This window comes from Chelonia mydas, chromosome 14 (genome assembly GCF_015237465.2).
Source record: "Chelonia mydas isolate rCheMyd1 chromosome 14, rCheMyd1.pri.v2, whole genome shotgun sequence".
Classification (NCBI taxonomy): domain Eukaryota; kingdom Metazoa; phylum Chordata; order Testudines; family Cheloniidae; genus Chelonia; species Chelonia mydas.
In genome coordinates, this window is record NC_051254.2 from 36,304,937 (window position 1) to 36,319,422 (window position 14,486).

The 14,486-nt window shown below is 47.0% G+C and overlaps 2 protein-coding genes across 2 annotated transcripts in view; one reads left to right on the forward strand and one right to left on the reverse strand.

The window, feature by feature from the left end:
- Window positions 1–14,486, reverse strand: part of LOC102936186 (butyrophilin-like protein 2) — a 1,677,894-nt gene that overhangs the window by 247,680 nt on the left and 1,415,728 nt on the right.
- The window catches only part of LOC114020220 (butyrophilin subfamily 1 member A1), a 1,361,724-nt gene that overhangs the window by 23,435 nt on the left and 1,323,803 nt on the right, over window positions 1–14,486 (forward strand). The window contains 5 exon segments of the mRNA XM_043528139.1: window positions 5,248–5,280; window positions 6,156–6,176; window positions 11,882–11,914; window positions 12,008–12,040; window positions 12,912–12,932. Of these exon segments, the coding sequence (XP_043384074.1) occupies window positions 5,248–5,280; window positions 6,156–6,176; window positions 11,882–11,914; window positions 12,008–12,040; window positions 12,912–12,932 (141 nt within the window).

Here is a 14,486-nt window from a genome sequence, read left to right on the forward strand (position 1 = left end):
TGAATACTCAATTTTTGTTTAAATTAATGGGCACTGAGTGTGCAAACCTGCAAGGCTGCTGTGAAAGTCCCACCCAGTGGGTTTTCTCGCTTGAAGAGCTGTGAACTTTATGTAGAAATTTGCGAGTGTCGGAAGAATTGGGAAGGGGAAATGTCTGTTAACATGATTTCCCAGTGGGGACGGAAGCAGGTAATTCAGAGAGCAGAGAGGAACTGTGCTGTTTACTTGTGAAAGTTGGAACTGCGCAGGGCCGGCCCACAACATTTTGGCACCAGAGGCAGGGAGCTCAAATGACGCCCCCATACCCCCTCGCTTGGGCCAAAACTTTGAAAGGTCTCAATTCTGCCTTCTTCCTGTTCTGCTCCTCTCATGGTACAGCTCTGCTACCTGCCCCAGTAAAGGAGCACTAACAACTTAAAATGCCTTGTTCACAAATTTTAAGTAACACTTAACTTTCAAACGCCTGAACAGCAAATGTAACTTTTCTTGTCTGCAGAGTAAACACTGGTATTTTTATCTGTTTGAATAATCAAAGTGGTGCTTTCCATGCCTTCTTGGTTGCAAATATTTGAACTGCTTTCTGAAGGTCCATGGTCTGGGCCAACTCATGCTCTGTTGAGATGGTTGCAAGGCCAACCAGCCTCTCCTGTGTCATTGTGGAGCGTAGATGTGTTTTTATTAACTTCAGTTTGGAGAAGCTGCGTTCTCCACTGGCAACTGTTACAGGAAGTGTTAGAAGTATGCGCAGAACAACAAAAGCATTTGGAAAGAGGGTGGTCATCTTATTTGTGCACATATATTCCAGAACAGCCATTGGAGTTGATCCTGCTGAAATGTATCTTGAAAGGGCTTTCAGTTCATCACCTAAATCACTCGCATTAATATCGCGCATGTCATCATGTGTCAACACTGTCTCTAGTGCCCTGCATTGCTGGTGTAGGTCTTCTTCAGGTACAGTGAGGAGTTTTGGAATATCATAGAACATCCCAAATATACTGCTGTGTTCCTTGAGCTGCATGAAACGTTCTTCAACTGACTGTATTGCACAATCTAGCACCTGGTTAAAGAATTCAACTTTGAATTGTTGTTTGGGGTCTCTTATGGGATTATCCCATGCCTCGTCATCAAAATGTCTTCTTCTTCGGTGACTCTTGTATTCTTGAATGGGTGGGAAAATAGCTTCAGTGTGAAGTTCCTCTGCCAACTTCTGTGCACTCTTCAGAATGTTTTGAAATCCCTATTCTGACTGGTAAGACTGTAGGTATGACTTTGCTTTGTCCAGTTGTTCCATTGCTCCAGATATATCAAGGTCAACACCTTGGAGTCTCTTGCTTACAACATTTATTTCAAACAGTATGTCATGCCACAACACTAAGCCATACAGGAATTTGAAGTGATGTATGTTTCTGGTGATTCCATTTCCCTCTGCCACTGTTCTCCCACCAACAGTTCCTGTCACAGCATTATCCTCCATAATGGTAACTATGGCATCATCTATCTTCCCAATTTGGTGTTTGATAGGCTTTATCGCCTGCACTCGACTTTCCCATCATGTGGCACTGAGTGGTTTCAGTGTCAGAGAGGATGTTCCCAGATGTTGCTTCAAAATTTGCCATGGATGAGTTAATGCAGAGAAAAATACATAGATGCTTTGAATTACATTAAAAAATTCAGCAGCCTCACTAGAAGCTGATGCTGCATTACTCACCACCAAGTTCAATGAATGAGAACTGCATGGGACAAAAAAAGCTCGAGGGTTTAACTCTCGGATCCATGTCTGTACTCCTCTGTTCTTTCCTCTCATGTTGGCACCATGATCGTAGCCCTGACCTCTCATGTCAGCTATTGCATTTCCCGTATCTTTCAGCCTTTTAAGAAGCACATTTGTCATACCAGCTCCTGTAATATCATCAATGTCAATAAATTCTAGAAAATGCTCTGACAGTCACCATTGCAGGGGCATTTTCACTAGGTTCTGTTGTTTTTACAAAACGCACCATTAAAGTCATTTGTTCCTTATGGCTGATGTCAGGTGTGCAGTTCAGAATAACAGAGTAATATCTTGCTGACTTCAGATCTGCCACAATCTTCTGTTTGACTTTTGTTGCCAGTAACTGTATGATCTCATGTTGAATTGTTTTTCCTCGGTAGTGGTGTTTGTACATTTCTTGAGTGGTGACTCTTCTTAGATGCTCCTGGAGTACAGCATCAAACTCAGCCATCAGCTCCATAATTTTAAGGAAGTTTCCATTGTTTGGCACATGAAGTGACACTGAAGTGCCACGCAGTACTAGGTTTTGGGTAGCAAGCATTCTCACAATGGCAATGAGCCTTTTCAGAACATTTTGCCAGTTAAGAGACTCTGATGAAATCTTCTCTTGTTGCTGATCATCTATGGCGGCCTTTAACCTTAGTCTTATCTCAAGATCTTTCCACCTATGGAATGCTCTCTGGTGATTTCCTGCCTTCTCATGGCATGCCAGATTTCTAGCCAGATTTTTCCAGTCCTTTGTTCCTGTAGAGCCAAATGTGGCTGGAACATTAGGCTGGAAGAGTTTGCAACAAAACCAATATGCAGCATTCTGGGTTTTTGAGTACATAAGCCATGGTCTCTCCACTTTGTCACCATTGGGGATTTCACGCCAGGAATGTGTTGGATGGAAACTTCTATTTTCCTTGTCTTTGGGGAACACGAAGTTTTTCACTTGCTGTGGCCCATGCAGTACAAGGAAGTCCCTCAGGCTACTGCTCAAATGGGTCCACAGTCCTGGATAATCCAGACTTCAGGAACTAAACTCAGGAGGAGCTGTTTCTTGCGCCTCTACCACACTCTTCTCTGATCTACACTTTTCTTCAGGAATGTGCATGGTTACATCCATTTGAGATGGAGATACGGATTCTTCAGTAGCTGCCAGACCACCTGCACTCTGACTAACTGGAAGATCAGGCATCTCCTCACCACTCACATCCTCACTGGGGCTGGAAGGCTCACCGTGAACATTTGTGTCTCTGTATCTCCGGAGAGCTCCTTCCTGCTTAGATAGAAAAGCTTCCTTTGCTTTCTTTCTTTTTCTGAATGCTGCCCCAGAGGGGTGTTTTCTTCTTTCACTTATGATTGCTGTTCTGTGCCAGCTATAGTGGCTCTCAACACTCAGCTGAAGGGGACAAATAAGCAGGCTGGTAGCAGGGCCTGAGTGAGGGAAGATATCAGCATCTTAAGGGCCTAACTGGCTCGTACTACTTCAGTTGACTGCCTGTTCTCCCCAGGTGCGTTCAGGGAAGCAGCAGGAAACAGGAAGCTCCCTGAGAAGCTGGTGTTAATCAGTCCAGGCTCCTGGGGATGCTAGAGAGGTACATAAGAGGCTCCTCCTCCTCTCTCTCCCTGCAGCTCCTGCTGTTTTCTGCTATTCCCTCTCCCCTTTTCTCCTGCCTGCCTGTTATGTCTCTTGTGCCCTCCTTCCTCCAGCACAGCACTCCCCCATCTCTGGGCATCTCAAGCAGAGAATACAGATGCACCAGCAGCAGGCACAATTTTCTACACTCTGGGTCCTAGTGGCGCCTCCCCACACTCTGGCACCTGAGGCGGCCGCCTCAGTTCGCCTCATGGTAAGGCCAGCCCTGGAACTGCATATTGTACCTTTAGAACTGTCACCACTAGGTGTGAACTGGTTTCGTTCCTGGCTTTAACAGATCCATTATGTGGGTTGAGTCCACATTTAGGTGTCAGGGTGTCATAACCATACAACTAAGGGTAGACTAGAATTCCTCCTTACCTGTAGGGGGTTAAGAAGCTCAAATAACCTGGTTGGCACCTGACCAAAAGGACCAATGGGGAAAGAAGAAGAAGATACTTTCAAATCTTGGGGGTGGGGGGGGCTTTGTTTGTGTGTGTTCTCTTGGGAAGCAGAGAAGCATCGAGTCAGAAAACTCCTTCTCCTATAAACCATCCTAAAAGTCTCTCATATTACAAAAGTTGTAAGTAAAAGCCAGGCAAGGCGTGTTAGATTATCTTTTGTTTTGCTTGTGAATTTTACCTTTGCTGGAGGGAGGTTTATTCCTGTTTTTTGTAACTTTGAAACTGAGCCTAGAGGAAGTTCTGTTGTGTTTTTGAATCTTTTGTTACCCTGTAAAGTTATTTTCCATCCTGATTTTACAGAGATGATTTTTACCTTTTTTTTTAAATAAAATCCTTCTTTTAAAGAACCTGACTGATTTCTCTATTGTCCTAAGACCCAGGGGTTTGGGTCTGTGATCACTTTTTAGCAAATTGGTTAGGATATTATTCTCAAGCCTCCCCAGGAAAGGGTGTATAAGGGCTTGGGGGGATATTTTGGGGGAATAGGAACTCCAAGTCGTCCTTTCCCTGATTCTTTGTTAAATCACTTGGTGGTGGCAGCGTACCCTGCAACGGCAAAGAATTTGTGCCTTGGGGACGTTTTAACCTAAGCTGGTAGAAATAAGCTTAGGTGGTCTTTCATGCAGGTCCCCACATCTGTACCCTAGAGTTCAGAGTGGGGAGGGAACCCTGACACAGGGATTCACTCATTTTGAGTTGTATGTAAAGTTTGTCTATGTGCCTAGAGACAGCTTTGTTGGGCTCATTTCCAAACACGAAACAATCAGCTGTCACTGTCTTGTCCCCTGGGCCTTTTAGAGAATTCTCCACATCAGCCATACTGGTGAGCTGTGGCTAGGATTGCTGTAATAAAACAAACACACACGGGATTTGCACGGCTTTTCTGAGATGCTGATCACACTGGGCACAAGATGCTCTCGCTCAGACTATGCTCAGCAGTGACTGGCAGACATGCCGCTACCTCCATTTCCAGCAGTGTTGGTACCCCAGGGCTGACACCAAATGGACGAGCTCCAAGTGGGAAAGAGCTGATCTTAGAGGCGATGCTTGTAGGGGCCCATCCACACCTCCCTCCCTGGCTCATGTTGACCTGAACACCCAGCTAAAGAAAGACACTTCCACCCTGTTCTTAGCTAGGGCACCACCCAACTAACCTGGCCTTAGAGGGAGCTGTTCCCATGTGTCACTAGGATCAGGGGACAGGCACCACCCACAAGCTCAGGAGCTGGCCTAGGATGGGGGTGTGGGGACCTCAATAGATGGACCCATCTGTGTCTCTCCATTTGTTTCTCTATTGCATAACTACAGCAGAGCTGCATTAAACAATAATAGGAACTTCACCATACACATGATGGAATGAAATCTCATCTCTCCCCCTTTTCTCCCTCTAGAGACTCTGCGATCTGAACTGGAGAACGAGAAAGGTCAGTGTCTGGGCTCGTTACATTAACTGATGTCAGGGTTATTCCTAGAAATACGACAGGGGAATCTCAGCTCTCCCCATTTTCTCCCCCTAGAGCAGTGGTTTTCAACCTGTGGACCACAGATCCCGGCAGGTCTGCAGACTATGCCTAACATTTCCAAAGGGGTCTGCACCACCATTCTCCCTCAACTCTGGCCATAACCCTACTGATTGTTGTGAAAAGCAGAAAACTGGAAAAACTGATTTCCAATTATATGAGGCTTTTGTGATTTTCACCCACATCATCAGAGTTCTGACCAGAGTGGGGAGGCGAGGGGCCTGGCTGGAATACGGGGGGCTGGGGGGCGGGGGGGAGGAGGCAAGAAGTGCAGCTGTGGGAGCTGACTGGAGTGGGGGAGGGGCCCACTGCTAACCCTAACCTCACCCTCACCTTAAACCCTAACCCCAAGGTCACTGGCTTATCCTGTATCCTGAGGGATCAAACAGTGAGTTTAGTGGAAATCAGGCTTTTACAGTTCTCCTGTTTTCACCAAAATCAGGAGGGTCCAGCCCATTGATAGTTAGAAAATCCCCTGAAACGCTGCAATTGATGGGACATGGTTCTCAAGAGTTATCCCATTCCAGACAGACAGAAAGACCATCGAGTTCAGCGTGGGGCCTCAGCCAATAGGGAAAGGGGAGAGCCATGTACTCAGCGTTTTACCTGCACGAGGCCTTGTGTCCCCAGTATAACGCTGGCAGTGGGAATAGCTAGAGGCAGAGCACCCCAGTGTGTGTTCTGCTTTCTACCAGTAGAAAAATGTCCCCTATGAGTTTGCAATACTTACAGATAAATCTTCTACCTTGTAACCCACCTCTCCTGTTGTTCACTTCCAGCGGCGCATCGTGCAGAGAAAGGTGAGGTCCCTTTGTTCATTGCAATGGGAGGGGAGGGGGAATCTCAGACTTTGCAAGAAGTTTCATAGACCCCTGAGGCAGGTCTTGAGAGCTCTCACTATGAACTAAAAGTCAGTTTGGTTTGTGCCCTGTGCAGAGAAGTTCTGCCCCTCGTCCCTCACACTCAGGACACGGAATGAACAGACCCAAACCCCACTCCCTGAACTCCCAGGGGTTTATTGCTCCCACACAGCCAGGGGAGGGAGCGGGTTTGGCTCACTCTGCCCTCTGTGTAGCCAGCACTGTGCCCATGCTGTGAGCTGGCTGTAGTCGTTAACACCCCCGGTGTGACCTGCCAGGCAGAAGGTGGCCAGGGACATGGTGGTTGATGATGTCATCGTGCTGCTTGCTACAGTGTCACTCTGCTCATTTGCTCTCCTGTGCTATTGGCTGCGGGCTCCGCCCCCCCTCCCACCCAGTCCCGTCACCCCAGTGATCGACTAATCTGCCCCCAGGGAGAGTTCACTTCCCTCAAATCCCTCCAGACCCCCCGTCAGTGTTTGGCTTGTGCCCTGAAGCAGGAGGGGGTTTCTCTCCCTTCCAGAATGCCTGTGTTTTTGAGAATGATCACAATTGGATATTTGCATTTCCATATCAGTACCTGGGCCTTTCTGAATCCTTCATCCATTTGGGGTTTTTCTTTGCTTGTCTGTTTTGTTTTAACCCTACTCAGTGTAAAACTGCATGTTCTCATGAGCCATATAAACGTCCTTTCATTTTATTTCTGTTAAACTCTAGTCCTCAATGCTATCTTGTGGCAAGGAGGTCCACAGGCTAATTATGCATCATGTAAACAAGAGTATTTCTTCTTATAGTTTGAAATTTGCTACCTTCCAATTTAGTTGAGTATCCTCTTGTTCTTGCACTAGGAGGGAAGGTAGGTCTGAGAACCCAATTTATCTCTCTCTCACTCACTGTTTTCTATATCTCTGTCATGTCTCCTATCTAAACTAAAATGTCCCATCTTTTTCAATCACTTTTTTCATGGCTTTGCCTTCAGGGCTCAAATCATAATTATTGCCCGTCTCTGTAATATCCTTCCTGAGACAGGGCGACCAGTACCGGTGAGGATGTATATATGTGTGATTTTCTGTCGTGTTCTTTGTGCATCCTGACACTTCATTCTTTAAATACCACTGCACATCGAGCGAGCGGAGTTCTTCAAAGAGGGGTCCACAGTGCTGCCCAGGTCTCTTTCCTGAGTATTTTAAAGCCAATAACCCGCATGCATAGGTCTAATTATCCTTGCAATGTGCGTAACAAATATACATACATATCTTATTTGCATACTAACGTTTACCAATCTCCTAGCTCAGTAGGAGCTCTAAGTTAATTAGTTTGAGGACCCATTGTCTCACACGCCTTAATGTTTCTCTTCCTGAAAACTATATTTCAACAAACGCTTCAAGTAGCATTTCTTTTGCAAAGAGGAGTAGTATCCCCCAAAGGGTACAGGGTAATTCTCCTTACGAGGAGTGGTGTTATTTGCATGACATTGAAAGATTGTATTGTTTTCACTATGGTTACTGTAGAGGGAACATGAGATTGATTTCTCTGTTTGATCCCAGGTTGAGAAAAAATTCATATCTCCAGACCTGGCCCGCCACTTTTTAGTTTTCTTTGAATAATCCCATACACCATTGGCCACAATATGCTGAAGGCAACGGCTTTTCCCCAGATCCAGCCCTGTCCCATTACACACCCAACACCAATGACCTTTTCCCTCCACCACACTTATCCATTTAGATGCCTTTATTCCCACCGCTTCCCAAGTGTCATTGCTGTTCCATATTTTGTTAAACGGACGAGGCCCTCCAGTGAGGTCTGGGGACTTGAGTGGGACAGCCAGGACAGGAACACCAGTTTGAGAGTGGGCTGGGATGTGGCTGCAGACCCAGCAATTAGAAATATTAAGGGTCTGAGCTATCCACACCTGCTGCTGGATAAAAGAATTGTCATCGTGGTCTCCCCAGACCGTAAGATACCAGCAGCTGAGGAACAGGCAGAGGCGCATGTTGGAGGCAAGGCTCTTCTGGTTCTGACAACCTCAGCTGAGGGAACCGCAGTCACTGTTTTACGCTCACCAGGCAGTAGGCGCTAGGCTCGCTACTGCTTTTTCTTTTTTTTTTTCGTCGTCTGCTTCTGGCAACCCTTACGAGAACTTAGATTGTAAGGTATTGCAGACTGTTCCTCTAGGTCTTCTTCTGGAGTCAAAATTGACTCTGCGTTGTTCTGAGGTGGTGATTGGTTCTCTGGGGATGGTGCCTTCTTACACTGTGAAGCATGTATCCACGCTGCGATGCCAGATAGTTTAACAGCCGTCTGTGTAGTAAGCAGTACCTGATGAGGACCCTTCCACCGGGGCTCCAAGGCGTGCTTTCGATGATGGCGCCGTACGTAGATGCAATCACCTGGCTCGAGGTTGTGGCAAGCGTCGGAGGTGGGTTCCGTGGGCCAGGCGGCTCGAACCTGTGAATGGAAGTGACTTACAGCTTGCATTAGTCCCTTGCAATACTGAAGGAGCGCACTGTGAATCAAGTTCAAATCTGGAACGGGAGTAATGGCAGTCATAGCTCGCATAGGGCTTCCCATAACAATTTCAAAGGGACTTAATTTATGCCTTTGGGATGGAGTGGATCTCATGTCCATAAGGGCTAATGGTAAGGCTACTGGCCAGCTTAATCCTGTAGAGTCACAAATTTTAGCAAGCTTATTCTTAAGTACACCATTTCGTCTTTCAACTGCACCTGCACTCTGTGCGTGGTAGGGACAGTGTAGCAGGTGTTTGATATGCAATATACGGTCCAGGTGTTGAACAAGTTGTCCAGTAAAATGTGTACCCCGATCACTGGACAGAGTAGCAGGAATTCCCTTGGCAGGCATACTATGATTTAACAAACATTTGGCAACAGACAGTGAGTCAGCCTTGCGACAAGGAAAGGCTTCAATCCAACCGGAGAATAAACATACCATAACCAATATAAATTCATATTGTTGACACTTAGGCATTTGTGCAAGAACAGTGCTTGAGGCAGGCCCCGGAACCCCTGGGCCACTTTTACAGGTTTACCAATATTATGGCTTTGGCAAATGATACAGGCTGCACAGTGGCGGGCTGTAAAAGAGCTAAAATGGGGGGCCCACCATCCTGTCTTAGTTACAGTAGAGACCATCCCCTCCTTTTCGACATGCAAAACACCGTGTAGCAGGGTGGCCAGAGATGGCTAGAGTGAAAAGGGGGCTACAAAGGCACCAGTAGGTGAGCACCAAAAGGATTCGGGATGTAGAGAGCAACCTTGGGCAACCCAGGATTCTTTCTCGGTTTCTGGGGCAGAGTCTTGGAGCAGGGCGAGGTCAGTGAGGGACCAGGAGGGTAAGAGGAGAGCGGAGAACAAGGGAATCAGACATTTCGACTAGGCGCGCTGCAGCAACCACAGCATGCAGGCAGGGGGGTAAGCCTTGGGCAACAGGATCTAAAGTGGCAGAGAAATAAGCCACTGGGCGGTTCTTTTCTCCGTGCATCTGAGTGAGAACTCCAAGTGCACACCCAGATTGTTCGTGGCAGGAAAGGATAAAAGGCTTAGAATAGTCAGGCAGCCCTAAGGCAGGGGCAGAAGCCAAACCCTGTTTGAGGGAAACAAAGGCAGAATTGGCCTCAGGGGGCCACGGCATGGGGTCAGGCACAGAGAATCGAGTGAGTTCCTGGAGAGGTTTTGCAAGGGAGGCATATTGGGGAATCCATTGTCTGCAAAATCCAGCCATGCCGAAAAACTTCTGGACCTGGCGTGGGGAGCGGGATCGGGGAAAGCTAAGGATAGCTTGGACGCGGGTGGGAGAAAGTGCACGGGAACCCTGGGAGAGGAGAAAGCCGAGGTATGTGACAGAAGCTTGACAGAGTTGTAGTTTAGAGCGAGAAGCTTTGTGACCCTTATTTGCTAGGGCAGTAAGGAGCACTAAAGAGTCAGTTTCAGAGGCAGACAATGAAGGGGAACAGAGGAGTAGATCATCTACATATTGGACTAGTGTGGACCTGGACGGGAAAACAAGGTCAGCAAGGTCTCAGGCTAATGCCTGGGAAAAATATGACAGGCTTTCAGTATAGCCCTGGGGCAGTGTGGTCCATGTGTACTGTTGCCCCTTGTAAGAAAAGGCAAACAGGAACTGGGAGTCAGGGTGAACCGGGACAGAAAAGAAAGCAGAGCACAAATCAACAACAGTAAAATGAGTTGCATCTGGTGGGATAGAAGCCAGAATCTTTGAGAGGGGCAAGTTTTGATTCTGTCCACCTATGATTTGCCTCTTCCCACCACTGCATGAAACAATCAACCTCTCCTTTTGCCAATTTAGTTTTAGGTTGGCCGAGTTTGTCTTTTAGGACGTCTACTCGGTCTTTGTCCTTAATGTTTCTCTTCCTGACAACTATATTTCAACAAACCCTTCAAGTAGCATTTCTTTAATGAATTATAATTTCAATATAATTCATTGTACTTTCACAAAACTAAGCCTAGAGGAAGTTCTGTTGGGTTTTTGGATCTTTTGTTACCCTGTAAAGTTATTTTCCATCCTGATTTTACAGAGGTGATTTTTACCTTTTTTTTAAAATAAAATTCCTTCTTTTAAAGAACCTGACTGATTTCTCTATTGTCCTAAGACCCAGGGGTTTTGGTCTGTGATCACTTTGTAGCCAATTGGTTAGGATATTATTCTCAAGCCTCCCCAGGAAAGGGGGTATAAGGGCTTGGGGGGATATTTTGGGGGAATAGGAACTCCAAGTGGTCATTTCCCTGATTCTTTGTTAAATCACTTGGTGGTGGCAGCGTACCCTGCAACGGCAAAGAATTTGTGCCTTGGGGAAGTTTTAAGCTAAGCTGGTAGAAGTAAGCTTAGGGGGTCTTTCATGCAGGTCCCCACATCTGTACCCTAGAGTTCAGAGTGGGGAGGGAACCCTGACACAGGGATTCACTCATTTTGAGTTGTATGTAAAGTTTGTCTATGTGCCTAGAGACAGCTTTGTTGGGCTCATTTCCAAACATGAAACAATCAGCTGTCACTGTCTTGTCCCCTGGGCCTTTTAGAGAATTCTCCACATCAGCCATCTGGTGAGCTGTGGCTAGGATTGCTGTAATAAAACAAACACACTCAGGATTTGCACGGCTTTTCTGAGATGCTGATCACACTGGGCACAAGATGCTCTCGCTCAGGCTGTGCTCAGCAGTGACTGGCAGACATGCCGCTACCTCCATTTCTAGCAGTGTTGGTACCCAAGGGCTGACACCAAATGGACAAGCTCTAAGAGGAAAGAGCTGATCTTAGAGGCGATGCCTGTAGGGACCCATCCACTCCTCCCTCCCTGGCTCATGCTGATCTGAGCACCCAGCTAAAGAAAGACACTTCCACCCTGTTCTTAGCTAGGGCACCACCCAACTAACCTGGCCTTAGAGGGAGCTGTTCCCATGTGTCACTAGGATCAGGGGATAGGCACCACCCACAAGCTCAGGAGCTGGCCTAGGATGGGGGTGCGGGGACCTCAATAGATGGACCCATCTGTGTCTCTCCATTTGTTTCTCTATTCCATAACTACAGCAGAGCGGCATTAAACAATAATAGGAACTTCACCATACACATGATGGAATGAAATCTCCTCTCTCCCCCTTTTCTCCCTCTAGAGACTCTGCGATCTGAACTGGAGAGCGAGAAAGGTCAGTGTCTGGGCTCGTTACATTAACTGATGTCAGGATTATTCCTAGAAATACGACAGGGGAATCTCACCTCTCCCACTTTTCTCCCCCTAGAGACGCTGCGATCGGAACTGGAGAGCGAGAAAGGTCAGTGTCTGGGCTCGTTACATTAACTGATGTCAGGGTTATTCCTAGAAATATGGCAGGGGAATCTCACCTCTCCCACTTTTCTCCCCCTAGAGCAGTGGTTTTCAACCTGTGGACCACAGACCCCGGCAGGTCTGCAGACTATGCCTAACATTTCCAAAGGGGTCTGCACCACCATTCTCCCTCAACTCTGGCCATAACCCTACTGATTGTTGTGAAAAGCAGAAAACTGGAAAAACTGATTTCCAATAAAATCAGGCTTTTCTGATTTTCACCCACATCAGCAGAGTTCTGACCAGAGTGGGGAGGCGAGGGGCCTGGCTGGAATAATGGGGGTGGGGGAGGGGGAGGAGGCAAGAAGTGCAGCTGTGAGAGCTGACTGGAGTGGGGGAGGGGCCCACTGCTAACCCTAACCTCACCCTCACCTTAAACCCTAACCCCAAGGTCACTGGCTTATCCTGTATCCTGAGGGATCAAACAGTGAGTTTAGTGGAGATCAGGCTTTTACAGTTCTCCTGTTTTCACCAAAATCAGGAGGGTCCAGCCCATTGATAGTTAGAAAATCCCCTGAAACGCTGCAATTGATGGGACATGGTTCTCAAGAGTTATCCCATTCCAGACAGACAGAAAGACCATCGAGTTCAGCGTGGGGCCTCAGCCAATAGGGAAAGGGGAGAGCCATGTACTCAGCGTTTTACCTGCACGAGGCCTTGTGTCCCCAGTATAACGCTGGCAGTGGGAATAGCTAGAGGCAGAGCACCCCAGTGTGTGTTCTGCTTTCTACCAGTAGAAAAATGTCCCCTATGAGTTTGCAATACTTACAGATAAATCTTCTACCTTGTAACCCACCTCTCCTGTTGTTCACTTCCAGCGGCGCATCGTGCAGAGAAAGGTGAGGTCCCTTTGTTCATTGCAATGGGAGGGGAGGGGGAATCTCAGACTTTGCAAGAAGTTTCATAGACCCCTGAGGCAGGTCTTGAGAGCTCTCACTATGAACTAAAAGTCAGTTTGGTTTGTGCCCTGTGCTGAGAAGTTCTGCCCCTCGTCCCTCACACTCAGGACACGGAATGAACAGACCCAAACCCCACTCCCTGAACTCCCAGGGGTTTATTGCTCCCACACAGCCAGGGGAGGGAGCGGGTTTGGCTCACTCTGCCCTCTGTGTAGCCAGCACTGTGCCCATGCTGTGAGCTGGCTGTAGTCGTTAACACCCCCGGTGTGACCTGCCAGGCAGAAGGTGGCCAGGGACATGGTGGTTGATGATGTCATCGTGCTGCTTGCTACAGTGTCACTCTGCTCATTTGCTCTCCTGTGCTATTGGCTGCGGGCTCCGCCCCCCCTCCCACCCAGTCCCGTCACCCCAGTGATCGACTAATCTGCCCCCAGGGAGAGTTCACTTCCCTCAAATCCCTCCAGACCCCCCGTCAGTGTTTGGCTTGTGCCCTGAAGCAGGAGGGGGTTTCTCTCCCTTCCAGAACGCCTGTGTTTTTGAGAATGATCACAATTGGATATTTGCATTTCCATATCAGTACCTGGGCCTTTCTGAATCCTTCATCCATTTGGGGTTTTTCTTTGCTTGTCTGTTTTGTTTTAACCCTACTCAGTGTAAAACTGCATGTTCTCATGAGCCATATAAACGTCCTTTCATTTTATTTCTGTTAAACTCTAGTCCTCAATGCTATCTTGTGGCAAGGAGGTCCACAGGCTAATTATGCATCATGTAAACAAGAGTATTTCTTCTTATAGTTTGAAATTTGCTACCTTCCAATTTAGTTGAGTATCCTCTTGTTCTTGCACTAGGAGGGAAGGTAGGTCTGAGAACCCAATTTATCTCTCTCTCACTCACTGTTTTCTATATCTCTGTCATGTCTCCTATCTAAACTAAAATGTCCCATCTTTTTCAATCACTTTTTTCATGGCTTTGCCTTCAGGGCTCAAATCATAATTATTGCCCGTCTCTGTAATATCCTTCCTGAGACAGGGCGACCAGTACCGGTGAGGATGTATATATGTGTGATTTTCTGTCGTGTTCTTTGTGCATCCTGACACTTCATTCTTTAAATACCACTGCACATCGAGCGAGCGGAGTTCTTCAAAGAGGGGTCCACAGTGCTGCCCAGGTCTCTTTCCTGAGTATTTTAAAGCCAATAACCTGCATGCATAGGTCTAATTATCCTTGCAATGTGCGTAACAAATATACATACATATCTTATTTGCATACTAACGTTTACCAATCTCCTAGCTCAGTAGGAGCTCTAAGTTGGTTAGTTTGAGGACCCATTGTCTCACACTCCTTAATGTTTCTCTTCCTGACAACTATATTTCAACAAACCCTTCAAGTAGCATTTCTTTAATGAATTATAATTTCAATATAATTCATTCTACTTTCACACTGCCCATGCCCATGGCTGCATGGAGGAGCCTCCAGCTAATACCCCTGGCAGGC